This window comes from Bidens hawaiensis, unplaced genomic scaffold, assembly GCF_021521415.1.
Source record: "Bidens hawaiensis isolate Kalapana, Puna unplaced genomic scaffold, B.hawaiensis_p1.1 tig00026584_1, whole genome shotgun sequence".
Lineage (NCBI taxonomy): Eukaryota > Viridiplantae > Streptophyta > Magnoliopsida > Asterales > Asteraceae > Bidens > Bidens hawaiensis.
The window spans coordinates 142298-156340 of NW_027494263.1; the positions used below are offsets into that span (position 1 = coordinate 142298).

General features: G+C 39.4%; 1 protein-coding gene across 1 annotated transcript; it reads right to left on the reverse strand.

Annotated features, from left to right (window-relative positions):
* Window positions 1-6044: 6044 nt before the first annotated feature.
* On the reverse strand, window positions 6045-6820 carry LOC143573530 (11-beta-hydroxysteroid dehydrogenase 1A-like). The gene is made up of 3 exons (XM_077058384.1): window positions 6583-6820; window positions 6311-6509; window positions 6045-6230 (listed from the first exon to the last, which is right to left on the reverse strand). The coding sequence occupies exons 1-3, from the start codon at window positions 6775-6777 to the stop codon at window positions 6145-6147; spliced, it is 480 nt and encodes a 159-aa protein (XP_076914499.1). The 5' UTR covers window positions 6778-6820; the 3' UTR covers window positions 6045-6144.
* Between the last annotated feature and the right edge of the window lie 7223 nt (window positions 6821-14043).

Here is a 14043-nt window from a genome sequence, read left to right on the forward strand (position 1 = left end):
TTCAACCATGTCAATACTCAATCGACATTCGACAGCGGATCTCCGGCATCACCGCCGTCGGCGGTCGTGTCTTCATTTTGAAGATCTAGCTTCCAATTACTTAACAACCCAACAAACCGTTTTCGTTGATGAATATTCTCAACTTTACCGAACGGCGAGAATCATCTCCAAACCTCGTCGTATAGCTTCTAAATAACTAAATCGGGATCAGATTTTGTATTGAAGACGAAGATGGTGTAGCCTGTCGCTCTGCCTCTATCTCAAATCAGATCTGCATCGGGGCAGAGATTGTAGTGGTCCCAATATGTCAGTGGTGCTGTGAAAGATGACTGACGGAGTGGTGGTAGATGGTTGGAAAGAAGGCGGAATCTGACGGCGACGGCGGCGATTGCCGGAGCAGAGGGGTTTTCATATTCCAACTGGTATTGACTGGAATCGAATAATTGTCGATATTTAGGATGTATTTGGGTACATCGGAATCTGACAGCGATTCCGGAGAAGAGGGGTTTTTAGATCATTGACTTGCTGCCTACAATCATATTTGGTGAACTGACATCACAATGGGGGAGTTGAGCGAAGAGAGAAAGAGGAGACGGTGGTTGTATAATGAGGATACGTATTTGATTGTCCTGCCTCCTGGGTTTTGAACTTTGATTTGTTGTTAGTATTTAATTTTAATTTGTTTTGTTTTGTTTTTTAATTTTAAGGTATTTTGGCTGAAAGGAAAGATAAAACAAATAAATAAATAAAATTACCAATTTACCCCTGACTTAACGGACAAAATAGACGGGGTTAAGAAAAAGTAATAAAATGGCAAGTTTTGGAAACGTGAAGTAGCCATTTGCAACAAATTCAAAAATAGTACTAAAGTTGCGTAATTGAACAAACCACAGATACTAAAATGACACTTAACTCTTCTTTAAAATGATAATTGTCCCAGTATTTCAAGGTTCAGCAAACGTTAACCTCTTTTCTTCACCTTTCAATTTAAATAGTAAATGTCAAGTTTTATAATAAACTTCGATAGTAATAGCTTGTTTGGGATTCTTAAAAACTTAATGACATAGTAAACATAACATTTAGACAAAATTTAAAACAAATATGTAATGCACATAAAAGTTTTCTATTTACATATATGTAAATAAGTCACGTATGTTTATAATATGTTTTGCATATATGTAAAAATATAGTTTACATATATGAAAATCTTTGACTTACACGTGTGTAATCTACGGAAACAAAATAATGATTTTATAAATTTTTTCAACACAAGAAGCATCGAATATATAAGTACAAGAGTCGATGACCTTTTTGGTCTAGTTAGCGTGCGATCACCATTAAAAAATGGTGCATGAAAATTTAAAATTAATAGTATTTTTCATATTACAATGGAAGATGTTATACATGATTACGGAATTTTAATATTTGGAAGGAATTGTTTTAAGTCCAAATTTTTAACACTTATTATAATGGTGGTATTGAATCTTTGTTTTAACGTTTATGCAAATCTACATTGTAGAAAACTAGACAGTTGCCCGAGCGATGTAGCGGTGTACGCGCAAACGTAATTGGTGTTAGTATGTTTGTAACCTCGCAATGGTACGTACGTAACCCGGCGGTGGTATGCATTTAACGTGGCATCGCCAGTAAACGTGGCACATAACGCCTATAGGTGAGTAACCCAATATGTATAAAGAATGCCATACACAAAGATGAAATGTATAGTAATTTCATATAAACTACTTTTTTAACCCAATCCGTTTTGACGGACCTGTTCCAACCCGAATTCTCTTTTGACATGAACCCTTTCAATCTAAACTCATCCAAACATGAACTAAATTAACCCTTTTGTATTAACATGCTCCAATCTAACCCGTTCCAACACCATTAGCCGAACATGTCCGACCTGTTGCCGGTAATAAATGGTAATCACATAACATGTTAGTTTTTAAAAATTAATAAATTATAGCAATACTATACTCAAATTAAAGAGAATAAAATGCTCGTTTTTATGATGTAATTTTTTAGAAGAAATATTAAAGAGTTAAAAAGTTACGGTCGTTAAAAAGTCGTGGGGGTAGTTGGTTTAGAATTAGGGGGAAATGGGTAACAATTTAATAAATTTACAAAGCTTGATTGAAGTTGATGGACCATTATTGTAATTTATTTTTTAATGAGCAAAGACTAATTTACCGTTACATTTTTTAAATTCTATGCATTGTAAAATAATATGCAATAAGAGTGGTATCTCTTAAAATTTAAGAGGTACCTACCTCCTATATTATATATAGTATAGATAACAAACTTAAATAAAAAAAAAAACTAAAGAGCCAGCCAATCTTTTAGTCAATTCCGAACACAGAATTTCCAAAACATTACAAAGCATAAAGATACAAAACCAAACTGGAAAGGAAAAAACAATAAACAACTATCCACTCAATTTTATTTTGGAAAATAAATTTGAAGAAAATACAATGACTGGATTAGCTTTTGAGGAAATCGATTTGAAGAAAAGATGATAACAGAATCAGTTTGCAATTAGTTTTGAGAAAAAATAGGAATTAATATGGAAAACAATCTTAGAATGAGATATATCGGGAGACAACCTTGAATGTTTATTGATGGAAAAGACCATACTACCCTTATTTATTAAAGAAAAGAAAATAAATAAATAAAATTTGATTGGTTAAGAGGAGTTCTTAGAGTTCTTAATAAAATCATGGGTTCTTAATTAATACTAACCCTTTGGAATATAGTATATATATAATATAATAAGTTATATCAGGTACATCGGGTATATAATCGGGTAAATGAGTTTATGCTATTGGGTCGGGTAATCGGGTATATTAGAAATCCCAAACCCGTCCCAAACCCGCGAACAATTTCAAAACTAATCCCAAACCCGTCCCAAACCCTAATGGGTCGGGTATTACCCGTCCCATTTATGTCGGGTTTCGGGATTTCCCATCGGGTTCGGGTTTCATTGCCATCCCTACACAATATCTAATCAAAACTCTTCATATAAGGGTATAGCATGACATATGACGTCTCAATCAGTAATAGAGAGTTTTATAAAAAGTGGTGCAGTGATAAAACTATGTGTAGTAAGAAAACCTTATATTGGGTATTTTGCGTCATGTGACGTCCAATCAGCTTTTCCAAAATTTGCAAAAAGAGGGTGTAGTAAAAAAGCCCCACCCTTGAGCATTTTGCGCTATGTGACGCCCAACCACTTTTACAATATTTTGTTTTTTTAATTAAAAGTAAACAGATTATAATATTTTATTAAATAAATATTACATTAAAATAAAAACAAAAACTACTCGTATCCATCGCCACCCTAGTCGTCGTCTTCATCATCGATCTCATTTTCGTATTCATCGTTGCCCTCATTTTGGTTTTCATTTTCACCCGACAAACGCCGATTCATCCAAAAATGTTGGACCAAATCCTCCATAAGTGCGTTATGTATTTTCTTGACCTCACGAAACACGTGTTTTCAAGTCTTTGCTCCATACTTGCTGGAGTTCGTGGTGGATCCGATTCTGGTATGAAATTTGGACATATTGCTCTACCCTCGTTTTCGATGATCATGTTATGCATTATAATACATGCATACATAGCACTTTTCATTCTTTCTAATGACCATAAACGACAAGGATTTTTAACAAAATGCCAGCGTTGTTGAAGAACCCCAAAATACCTCTCGATATCCTTTCTTGAAGACTCTTGTACTTTCTTAAAATACTGTCTTTTTTTCATCCAACGAGTCTCTAAATGTTTTCACAATAATCGCATACTCCAGATATATTCCATCGCCCAAATAGTACCCATGATCGTAAAAGTTATCATTAGCCCCAAACGAAGCGACGTGAATGGTACCAGAGATGTAACTTTCCATCACATGCGACTATTCTAAGACGGTCATGTCATTGTTGGAACCAGGAACACCAAAGAACGCCGACCAAATCCAAAGGTCGTATGAAGCAATCGTTTGAAGGCTGACAGTTGGTCCATTTTGGTCACCTCGTGTGTATTGACCTCACCATGCAATTGGACAATTAGCCTATTCCCAATGCATACAATCTACACTCCCGATCATGCCGGGTAAACCATGCACGCTTGCATGCGCCTCGTAAAGACGTCGTAGATCGTTCAAGTTGGACTCTCGTAGATAATGTGGTCCATATAGTTTTAATATTCCTATATTTAGTAATAAATTAAAAACATTTTATAAAATAATTAATTAATAACAAATTATAAAGTAAACAAGTTATATAATTATTTAAAAAAATGAAATGTATCGTAACAAAAGTACTTCAAGGTGTCCCGAGTGGTTTTATCGGCCATCTTTAAATACTCGTCGTTGATCTCGGAAGTGTTTGTGTAAGCAAGCACGCGTATCACTGACGTAACTTTCTGCATAGCTGTGAATCCTAGTGTCCCTCGACAGTCCGGTTTTTCTTAAAGTAATCAAACTCACGCTTCAAATATTTAGTAATGCGCATACATAAATTTTTAGACATCCGAAAGCGACGCTTAAAAGTCTTCGGGTTCTTGTATCTCGGGGAGTCATTGAAGTAATCCGCCATCAAACGATCGTTGGCGCAAATACGGTCTCGTTAGACATATGCTCTTTTCGAAACCAGGGGTGGAGGAGAGCTAATAGAATTCATATAAGTTGTCGCGAGCGCGATCGCATTCGTAACCGCCTCTTCCTCCGCGTCGTCATCGGCTTGTTGGTCGGGCCCGAAAAATTGGTTGTATATAGAAGTGGGAGAATCCATAGATTATGTTTTATAGGGAATTTGGTGTGGGAAATATAAAGTTTAAGAAAGAAAGGTTTATAAATTGGTGAGTTTTGATTGGGGATGAAAAAAATTTGTTTTGTTTTTTATAAACGGTAATATGACCATTACAAACGGTCAAAAGTTTTAAAATTTGTGCCATTATCGTGTTGTGTACAAAACGCTATGGCCAAAAAGGCCCCGGGGGGGGGGGGGGGAGATGCCCCCCGGCGTTTTAGGCTCAAAACGCCACAATTTGTGGCGACAATGGATGGTCTAAGAAGCATCATAACTCACCTACAATCATTACAAAATCATTATTATTTTAATTCTTTTATATTTTTTTATTATAAATAAAAGAAATAAATATGGGACAAAAAAATTGATTGGCTAGAAGAGATGGGGTGAGACTTTTTGTAGAAAACTCTCCATGCCAAAACTTGGAGGGAGAGGGGATGTTCATAGAGTTATGTGAGCGTTTTGATACGGGAAACAGCCCACTACGAATGGTCTTAACGTTACAAAAGTTCAAATTACTTAAAACAAGTCTAGTTAAATAATAACATTTAGCAAAGTTATAAACACATACTAAATATCGTATATCGATTCAACAATACATGATCCAATCAACATTATCATCAACATGTGTTTGTCAATGATGTTGCAAAAGTTTATTCATCCATTTTCAGCCTTCCGTTCTTTGAGGGGAATAAGACATTGAGGTAGAAACTGTGTAGTTGTGGGAACAAGAATTTGATCAAGAAGAGAGCCTTATAGAACCTTGGTTCTGTAATGGATGTTGCTCCTTTGCATACTCCATCAACAATGGCTTTCGCGCATGGTTCAGCTCCCATTGTTGGGACTACATCTTTGATATCCTGCTTAAAGGGGCTTCTAGCATCAGTAGATATATGTAGATAGATCTGTTGCGACAATTTGAAGGGAAATGTTACTATCTACTTACTTTTTTTAAACGCACACCAACACCCTTGGTAGCATATTCGGCCGTTATGATGTTTGTTTGTATAAACCCAAGCGTCAAGATTGTTATTGTTATTGTCGGAGACACTTCAAATCTAAGGGATTCATAGAAGCCACTGGAGTAGTCAACATATTTTTCTTGATTATGTAAACAAAGTGTAACAAAATTGTGTCACACTTAAGAATGTAGCTAGCTAGTCTGTCTTACAAACTTGTGAAAGTTATAACATATAAAAACTGCCCTAAATTATGAACAAATTAAATAAAGAGTGCATATATAAATTTTGATAGCAATTGATAATGAATGAAAATATATAATAAAAATAGGTGCATTATAATTAATCTATATGTTTTGGTGTATGTTTGTGTAGTGTGATCATACCATAACAGGTTCAAATTTGGTGACATCATGGTTGATAGAATAAAGGGGTCCGATTCCTGCATTACACACAAGATGATCCACTATGATCGAATCGATTAGCATAATCCATACAAAGTGATGCTGAAGAAAGTAGTTTATTAAGAAGTCAAGGATTACTCACAACGACCAAAATGTTTAACGGTGTCATCCACGAACATTCTACACTCGTCGACTTTTGACACGTCAGCAAAAACGAAAAGAACACCAGGAGAGCCAAGTACACGAGCTCTATCCGCTACTTGCTCAAGTCTACTCATGGGTTCTTTTATTGCAATTAGTGCTAAATACGCCCCTCGTTTTGCATACTCATATGCCATGAGCTGCAATTTTATTAAAGATTTTTCGGACATCTTTTCTTTGGTAAAAAACAGTTAAGGTCTAGGATTTACATACCTCTCCAAGTCCAGTTGAAGCACCCGTAATCAAAACCACCTTTCCGTACAGGTTTTCATTACATCGGAAACATGAACGGACGGTGTCGATGAGTTCCCAGAAGAAAAGAAAGGGTGAAGCAAGAAGCAAAAGCAACAAGAAAATGTAAAAAACGAGTGCATTTGTGAATTTGTTATTGAAGCATGCTTCATACATGGCTGTCAATTATTCGCATACACCCACTCAGCTTCTCTACATTTGTATACTTGAAAGAGTGTTAAGTATGACCCGCTCATCTGGGTCCCACACAATCTTTGACAGCCAATCTATTTTTCACACGAGACACATCATACACAAAAGATAATGCTGTTCACGTGTCTATACTTTATTACAACCCTTTTTGATTGGCGAACGCCGTGTTTGACATGTTTAAGTAAACAGGTCACATGTGTCGTGCTTGACTTGCATGGTATTAAGTGTGTGGCAACACCGACACAAGTGCTTCAGCTTGAGATTCAGTATTCACGGACTTGAATCAATTAACTTTGCCTTTGCCAAATGACTGTGTGTGTTATGATAGAATCAACGACTGGTTAAAATGAATTCGGGTATGGAGGTACACCGCCACCATTAATGAATCGGTTTCAAATGAGTACAATGAGGTGGCTTTTATTGATTGGTTATCTAGTTTGGGTTGATCGGGTTATGCCCGTCAATGTGCTTACGTAACATATGATTGACACCTTAGTTCAATTTGAAAGAGTAATTGTTGAAACTCCATGGTACCACGAAACTAAATATATTTTATGCTCAGTAATTTATTTTTTCTTAATTCTTAGGTTGTGACTCGTGTAATTATCATCCGTTTTTACTAATCTAGTACTACATAAGTATTGTAATTCTAGCATATGAAACATATATAAATTACAAAGAGACGAAGAGTGCATTAAGTATTTAGTAGGCTCATAAATATCCAACCGAATACGTACCCCATTTTATTAATGTTGGTCAGTTTATTTACTTATGTTTTGATGTTGTATAATTAGGGGTAACTTTATAGGTAAAACTTACTAGTTTATTTTATCAAAAAGTAAACTCGATTCCATAATAATATTTTCTCTACATAAATGGTATTAATATTATTATTATTGTTATTATTATTATTATCATCGTCATCATCATCATCATCATCATCATTACTGTTGAGCTCTGATTTCCTTTGTATTGCTCCATAAATATGTACTTTAGAGCTGAGAGTCTCTCTGGAAGCCACCTCTTTATCCATGTGGATAGAGGTACGGTGTGCCTACATCCCACCCTCCCCAGACCCTACTTATAGCTATGCTATTGGTGGGACTTTACTGGGTATGATTGATTGATATATATACAACTTTGTTAAGCATTGTTGATGGTATCTTAAGCAGGTTTTGTTGTACCACTATGTTCGTTCTCTCAAACTTCCACGTATCTACCATTCTTTAACACGTGCTTCACTGAACTTCCTTTTACAGCAACAATAGCTTCATCATCAGTCTCAATAATGCATCACATATTAGTATATTACCTCTCTTCTCTCTTCTTTCCTCATATTTTCCGGTTGCCGTTGATTTGCAGGCGCCACCGTCGACAGGCCGGTGACGAATCAGTGCACCCGCTTCCGTTTGTTAAGTCTCAGATTCGTTGTTTCCGGGTTTTGTTTTGTAAACCCTAGGCAATGGCGATGTAGTGACTGTTGTCGGGGTTCCATTTTGGATCCCTTGGTGACGGCGTGGCGGAGGCCGACGACTTTTGGTTGTCTATGGTTGTGGCAAAAATTAAGGGATTTTATTTGTTTAACCAATTTCTTCACTCTTAGGTATGAATTTTATGTAACTGATTGTTTACTTTTATCGATAGCTTTCTCTCTATTGTTCGAGAGATCACTGGACACTGGTGGTTTATCGTGGTGGCGTTAGTATGACGGTGATGTTGTGCTACTTTTATGGCCCCGATTTCATATGTTATGGCTTTGATTAGTTTGTTGTTGGGCTCCGAAACTATGACGGTGGTGTTGTGCCACTTTTGTGACTCCGATTTTGTCTATTACGGCTTCATTTCTTCTGTTGTCTGGTTCGATTTTGTAAACCCTAGGCGACGGGATGCTGCAACTGTTTTCGGGTTTCATTTTGGAACTCTAGGGTAGCGTTTGGTATGCAAGAACGGAGGATGGAATGGAATGATCCATTGTGAGGGAATGTAGAAAAGTGTGTTTGGTTGATGGAATGGAATGACCCATTACCTAGTCCATTTCATTCCCTCTAAAATATCCAAATTTCATTCCCTCCATATTCCCATGTTTTTTTTCTTTCCATTCCCTCCTTCACCCTACATCACCTCTACCACCCTCCCACCACCACCCACCATCAACACCCACCACCACCACCTACCATCACCGCCCACCAACCACCACCATCGCCGTCCACGTCCGCCACCACCCACCTCCACCAACCATCGCCATCAGTGCTAGCCACCCAGCAGCGCCAGCCGCCCACCGTCACCGCTGTCCACCACCGCCGCCACTGCCACCAATCACCACCATCGCCGTCCACCACCATCGCCATCAGTGCCGACCACCCGCCGCATCCATCAACCATCGCCCCACCATCACACTCGCCGCCCACCACCACCTCCACTATTACCGCCACCACCCACCCCACCTCCACCCCACTACCACCACCCACCTCCAACCACCATTATCTCGTTTCCCACGACCATCCGCCACCGCCCACCAATACACGACCGCCACCTACCTCCCACCACCACCACTCACTACCATTTTAAATTTATTTTTTCTTTTTTTCCAACCTACCAAACAATGCAAAGTTATGATTCCTTTCATTCCCATGTGGTAACCAAACATTTCATTGGAATGGTAATAACTCATTCCATTCCTATGTCTATTCAATTACCATGGTCATTCCATTCTGTCGTCCATTCCATTACCTCATACCAAACAGACCCTAGGTGACAGCGATGGCGAAGACCAATGACTTTTGGTTCTGTGGTTGTCCCAGAAGTAAGAGGGTGATGTGCTCCTATTATAACTGTTGTTGGGTTCTGTTTTGGTACCATAGGCGGTCGTGGTGGCGGAGGTAAGATGGTGATGTTGTGCACTTGAGTATGTGTTGTATTTGTCTTCACATCCTTAAAGAAATGCCTACAAAGTGATTTCCGGTTTGAACACTTCTTAAAAAGTGATGTTAGAGTTTAACGGGCCCAAGTGTTCTTGAATTGGCACATGAGTACGTCCATTACATTGTAGTCTGAGTTAGTTTATGCAAAAAGTTAATTAACGAATTTGTATCAGTGAGACTGGCCATGAAGGGGCACTATCATGTATAGACTTCTAAAGGTTGGAATTATGTTTTTGTCTCCTATAAGAGACAATTTTTTGAGAAACTGCAATAAATATTGCTTCTGATGTGTAAAACAAGGTTTATTACATGTTGTTTCTTACACCCCCGCTACAACGCGTATGTATGTATTCTCTAATCATGGTGTGGCAAGATTCAGTTCTTTCTCTTTTAGTTGGCGATGATGGTAGCTCGCTACTTGGCATTGCAGCCATGGCGACGCTGAGCCGTGCTGTAGGTTCCCAGCCGGATCTACACAGGAGTATCTCGTAACACGAGGGTGCGGAATCCCCACGTAATACGATACGAGCGTAAGATATATAATACGTTGAGACGATACACAAACACACGTTACAATACTAATAAACACGTTGTATTGCAACACTTCAACACGTGATATCACAAATCACAAAAACACGTTCTAAAAAACTTTTTCTAAACAAGCCGAAGTTAGGCATATATAGGCCTCGACAACTTCGCCTAACAGACTAGGCGAAGTTGTCTTAACTTCGCTTGTCCACAAGTTCGCTTACATCAGGCGAACTTGTGTGACACCATATCTAAAACCAAAACAACCAATCTAACACGATTACAGACACATACAAAACACTAGATACTGAACTGCTGACATTATGCACCAACAGACTCCCCCTTGGCAGTAGCTTCATATCTCTATCTTCATTCACGTGTCTAGTAATCCCCAAAATCTCGTGTCACCCGTATTCAAGCATGAACGCCCTGTCTAACACAAACAGAGACCACTCTCTGGTACTTCTTGGCTTCATCTTTCCATGCAGGAATATAGAATATTTTCTTATCGTTTAGCATCTGCAAGTCAGCTTGAGACAAATTTACCAAGTGCATGGGATCATACACTCTCAGAATCTCTTGTTCGTCTTCATCTTCCATAACCGCTTCAGCTGTTTGACTATCAACGTACCACCACTTGAGATTCTTTAAGACATCCTTAGGCTTATCTTCATCGGTACTTCTTTTAAACACCGAACCGGTTTATATTTCATTACCATCCAAGGTTTACCATCAGCTCGCATTCCTCTTTCCTTATTATCAACCAGCTTCCCTTTCTGCGGCTTTAACAATTCAAACTTCTTCTCTTTCACACTTTCTTTCCACACAATCTTCCCAATTATTCTGGCCATATTATCATCACTTCTATTAATCAACCCCAATTTAGCCAAATCCTTCACCTCACACTCAGGCAAGGTATTGAGAGATCTCAACATCCTCTTAAAGTACTGAATCCCATCAAAGCGTTTAATCACAAATAATCTCAACTGCTCATCATACAACCAGCATATAATACCCTTCTTCGACTCAGCATACCCTTTGATATTGTAACTCTTTTTGAACATTGTAGGAATCGCTGGCTTCTTTGTCTTTACAAACCACTGAGCGTAGCCTTCTTTCCATCTCGGCTGCTCTCCCCACTCAAACTCATCTAACATATCCATATCCTGACTCACATTTACCTTATCAACGTCTGGAATATCATGTTCTACACTGTCATCCACAATCTCTCCCTCTTCAATCTCACTATTGATCACAATCTGTTCACCTATCTTTTCAATCTCTTCAACAGGTAACACATCTTCATCACCCACATCATCATCATCCACAACCACAACATCTTCACCACCAGATCCACCTGCTGTACCAGTTGACTCCCCCTGAGATGTGGAAGTCCCGAGAGTTTGTTCAGTTCTTGACAACTCACCACCTGCACCTTTCGATGCATTGGGATCATCGTCTCTATCATGACTTTTCTTTGTTCTCAACTCTTCGCCCTTGCAGCTCGTCTCTCCCTGAGATGCTAAGAACTGCTTTAGTGCATCAAAAAGTTTACCGTGTTCAACAAGGAGGGACGATTGGATCTGATTTTCTGCTACAAGGCGCTGGATAGCTTGTGTCTGGATTAGATTTATTCTCGACTGTTCAGCAAACACCCTTTCAAGAGCCGCTATCCTTTCAGAATCAGACAAGGTAGCATCAAAATCAAACCGCATGTGAGAAACGTCTTGAGCATAAGGTGGAGGTATTCCCAGACTGACTGGATTATCAGAAGCAGGCTGAACAGTAACCGCGGGTGGTATTGTGACAGATAACCCCGCAGTAGCAACCAATGTCGACTCAACAAATCTTGCAACGACCTCCGATGGAGTAACAGTAGGAGGTGGCAAGGAAACTATCTCCGGAGTCGAAAACTGAAACGTGGTTGGTGGAATACCAAATGATGATGATGATGTCACCACGGGAACACTGGAAGTGATCGGTACTGTTACAGTCATCGAAGCCGGAACCATGGTCATACCAGATAATGAGGATGGAGAGAAACGAACCACCCTTGAGCTTTCACCATCTCCCGAACCCTCACCAGTTCTGGCCCTCTTTGATCGACGTATCAACTGGTCTAACTCCTCCTCGAAGTCAGATTCACTGTCATCTGAATCTTTCTTTCTCTTACCATGTATTCTTTCTTGTGTGACCAGAATCTGTCGTGCTTCAGCGATATCGTCAGCGGAGGAGTCAGAGTCGGTTCTCTCAGAATCTGCTACAGACGTAGCTACCATCGAAACATTCACACCAGATGCCTCAGCTTCTGGTGCTTGAACATGTGCAGCTGGATCAATCTACTCCATATCAAAAAAACCTTGGCCACCAAAAGCAGCTTCAAGATCTAACTGTTCCTCTGGAGCTACAACAGGATCAGCAGGCAAAGCTTGCTGTACCACAGGTGCTGTTGCGGTGTCGGGTCCCGAAATTCATCTCCACAAGGAGCAATATAAGCAGGGTTCACCAAATAACCAAACAATGGAGTGTGCCGCAGATGAAGTTCTGGTTTGCTACGTGCGCTTGATGACCTACATTGCGCAAAGATCCTCTTACTTACACTCTCAACATAAAGGATGGGACGTCGTTGAGGTAGCGTAGGTGCTACATGATTCAAAATCATCTGTAAGAATCTGGGGTAAATTAAAAATCTTTCACGAGCGACCGCGCGTCTCTGACGATCGATTTCATAAAACACCATCTGACTGAAGCTGTAGGGCTTGTTGTAAGTCAGGGATGTCATAGCAGACTGCATTGTTGCCCCCATACCGTCAGTACCAGCTTTACGACCCGACATGCACACAATCATCACGTGCATCAGAAAACGCCACTGATCCAGTAAGAATCCCTTTCGCCTTTGAGTGTCACCCAAAGGACCCGAATAGCCCATACGTAAAAATACACCATCTCTGAATGGAGCTGAAAAATCTGTAGGATCATCTCTAGTTTCAGTCCCGAACTGCAAAGCGACTCTGATCTGATCTGCTGAGAACTACACCTCCTGATTGTTCACTGTGGCGCGCATAACCGGAGGCTCAACTCTACAGTCATATTCTACCGTTTGCCAGAAATCTTCAATATTCGGTAGAGAAATGGGGAGAGTTGTAGTAATAGCGTAAAAAATACGTGAGTGAACTAGGAAGGAGATGATCTCGCGATAATCGTTGATACCACTAGCTTCCGGATCCAAAGTAATGTACATGTTGTGACACGGAAAGAACTGTCGGTTGTTGTCACCACCTTCGTCACCACCAGCACCACCAGCTCCTGCCACAGCAGCCATATCTGCACAACAAAAGGTCTAAGTTAGAACATCGACAAAGTAGATCATAACTTCGCCAGTTACCATGAGCGAAGTTATGATAACATCTTATGTGCAGGCGAAGTTAACAATATGGCGAAGTTGAGTACAACTTCGCCTTAACCCTAACTTCGCTTGAGAACAACCAGGATAATTAATTAATTAACCATGAGCAGGCGAAGTTATGCCTAGGGCGAAGTTGAGAATAACTTCGCCTAAAGCTAACTTCGCCTGAATCTGAAACGGCGTAAAACAGAGGTCCGATCGTGGTTTGTTTGGTTTTTATGTGATTGAAAACATGAAAAGATGTTACTATGGAGATCTAGACGATTTACTGAGTTACGAACACATTAGAAACAGATTGGTTTATCAATTGTTTAAAAGTTAGCATAAACAATGTCACACATCGAATCACCACGGCCCTTGATTATCACCATTAGT

Bases quoted from the DNA above. Each gene is read 5' to 3' on its own strand.
- LOC143573530 (XM_077058384.1), bottom strand. From the start codon at position 6,777: ATGTATGAAGCATGCTTCAATAACAAATTCACAAATGCACTCGTTTTT. The intron at 6,510-6,582 runs GTATGTAAATCC...ATAAAATTGCAG, and splicing joins CTTCAACTGGACTTGGAGAG to CTCATGGCATATGAGTATGC. The intron at 6,231-6,310 runs GTGAGTAATCCT...ATTCGATCATAG, and splicing joins CGTTAAACATTTTGGTCGTT to TGGATCATCTTGTGTGTAAT.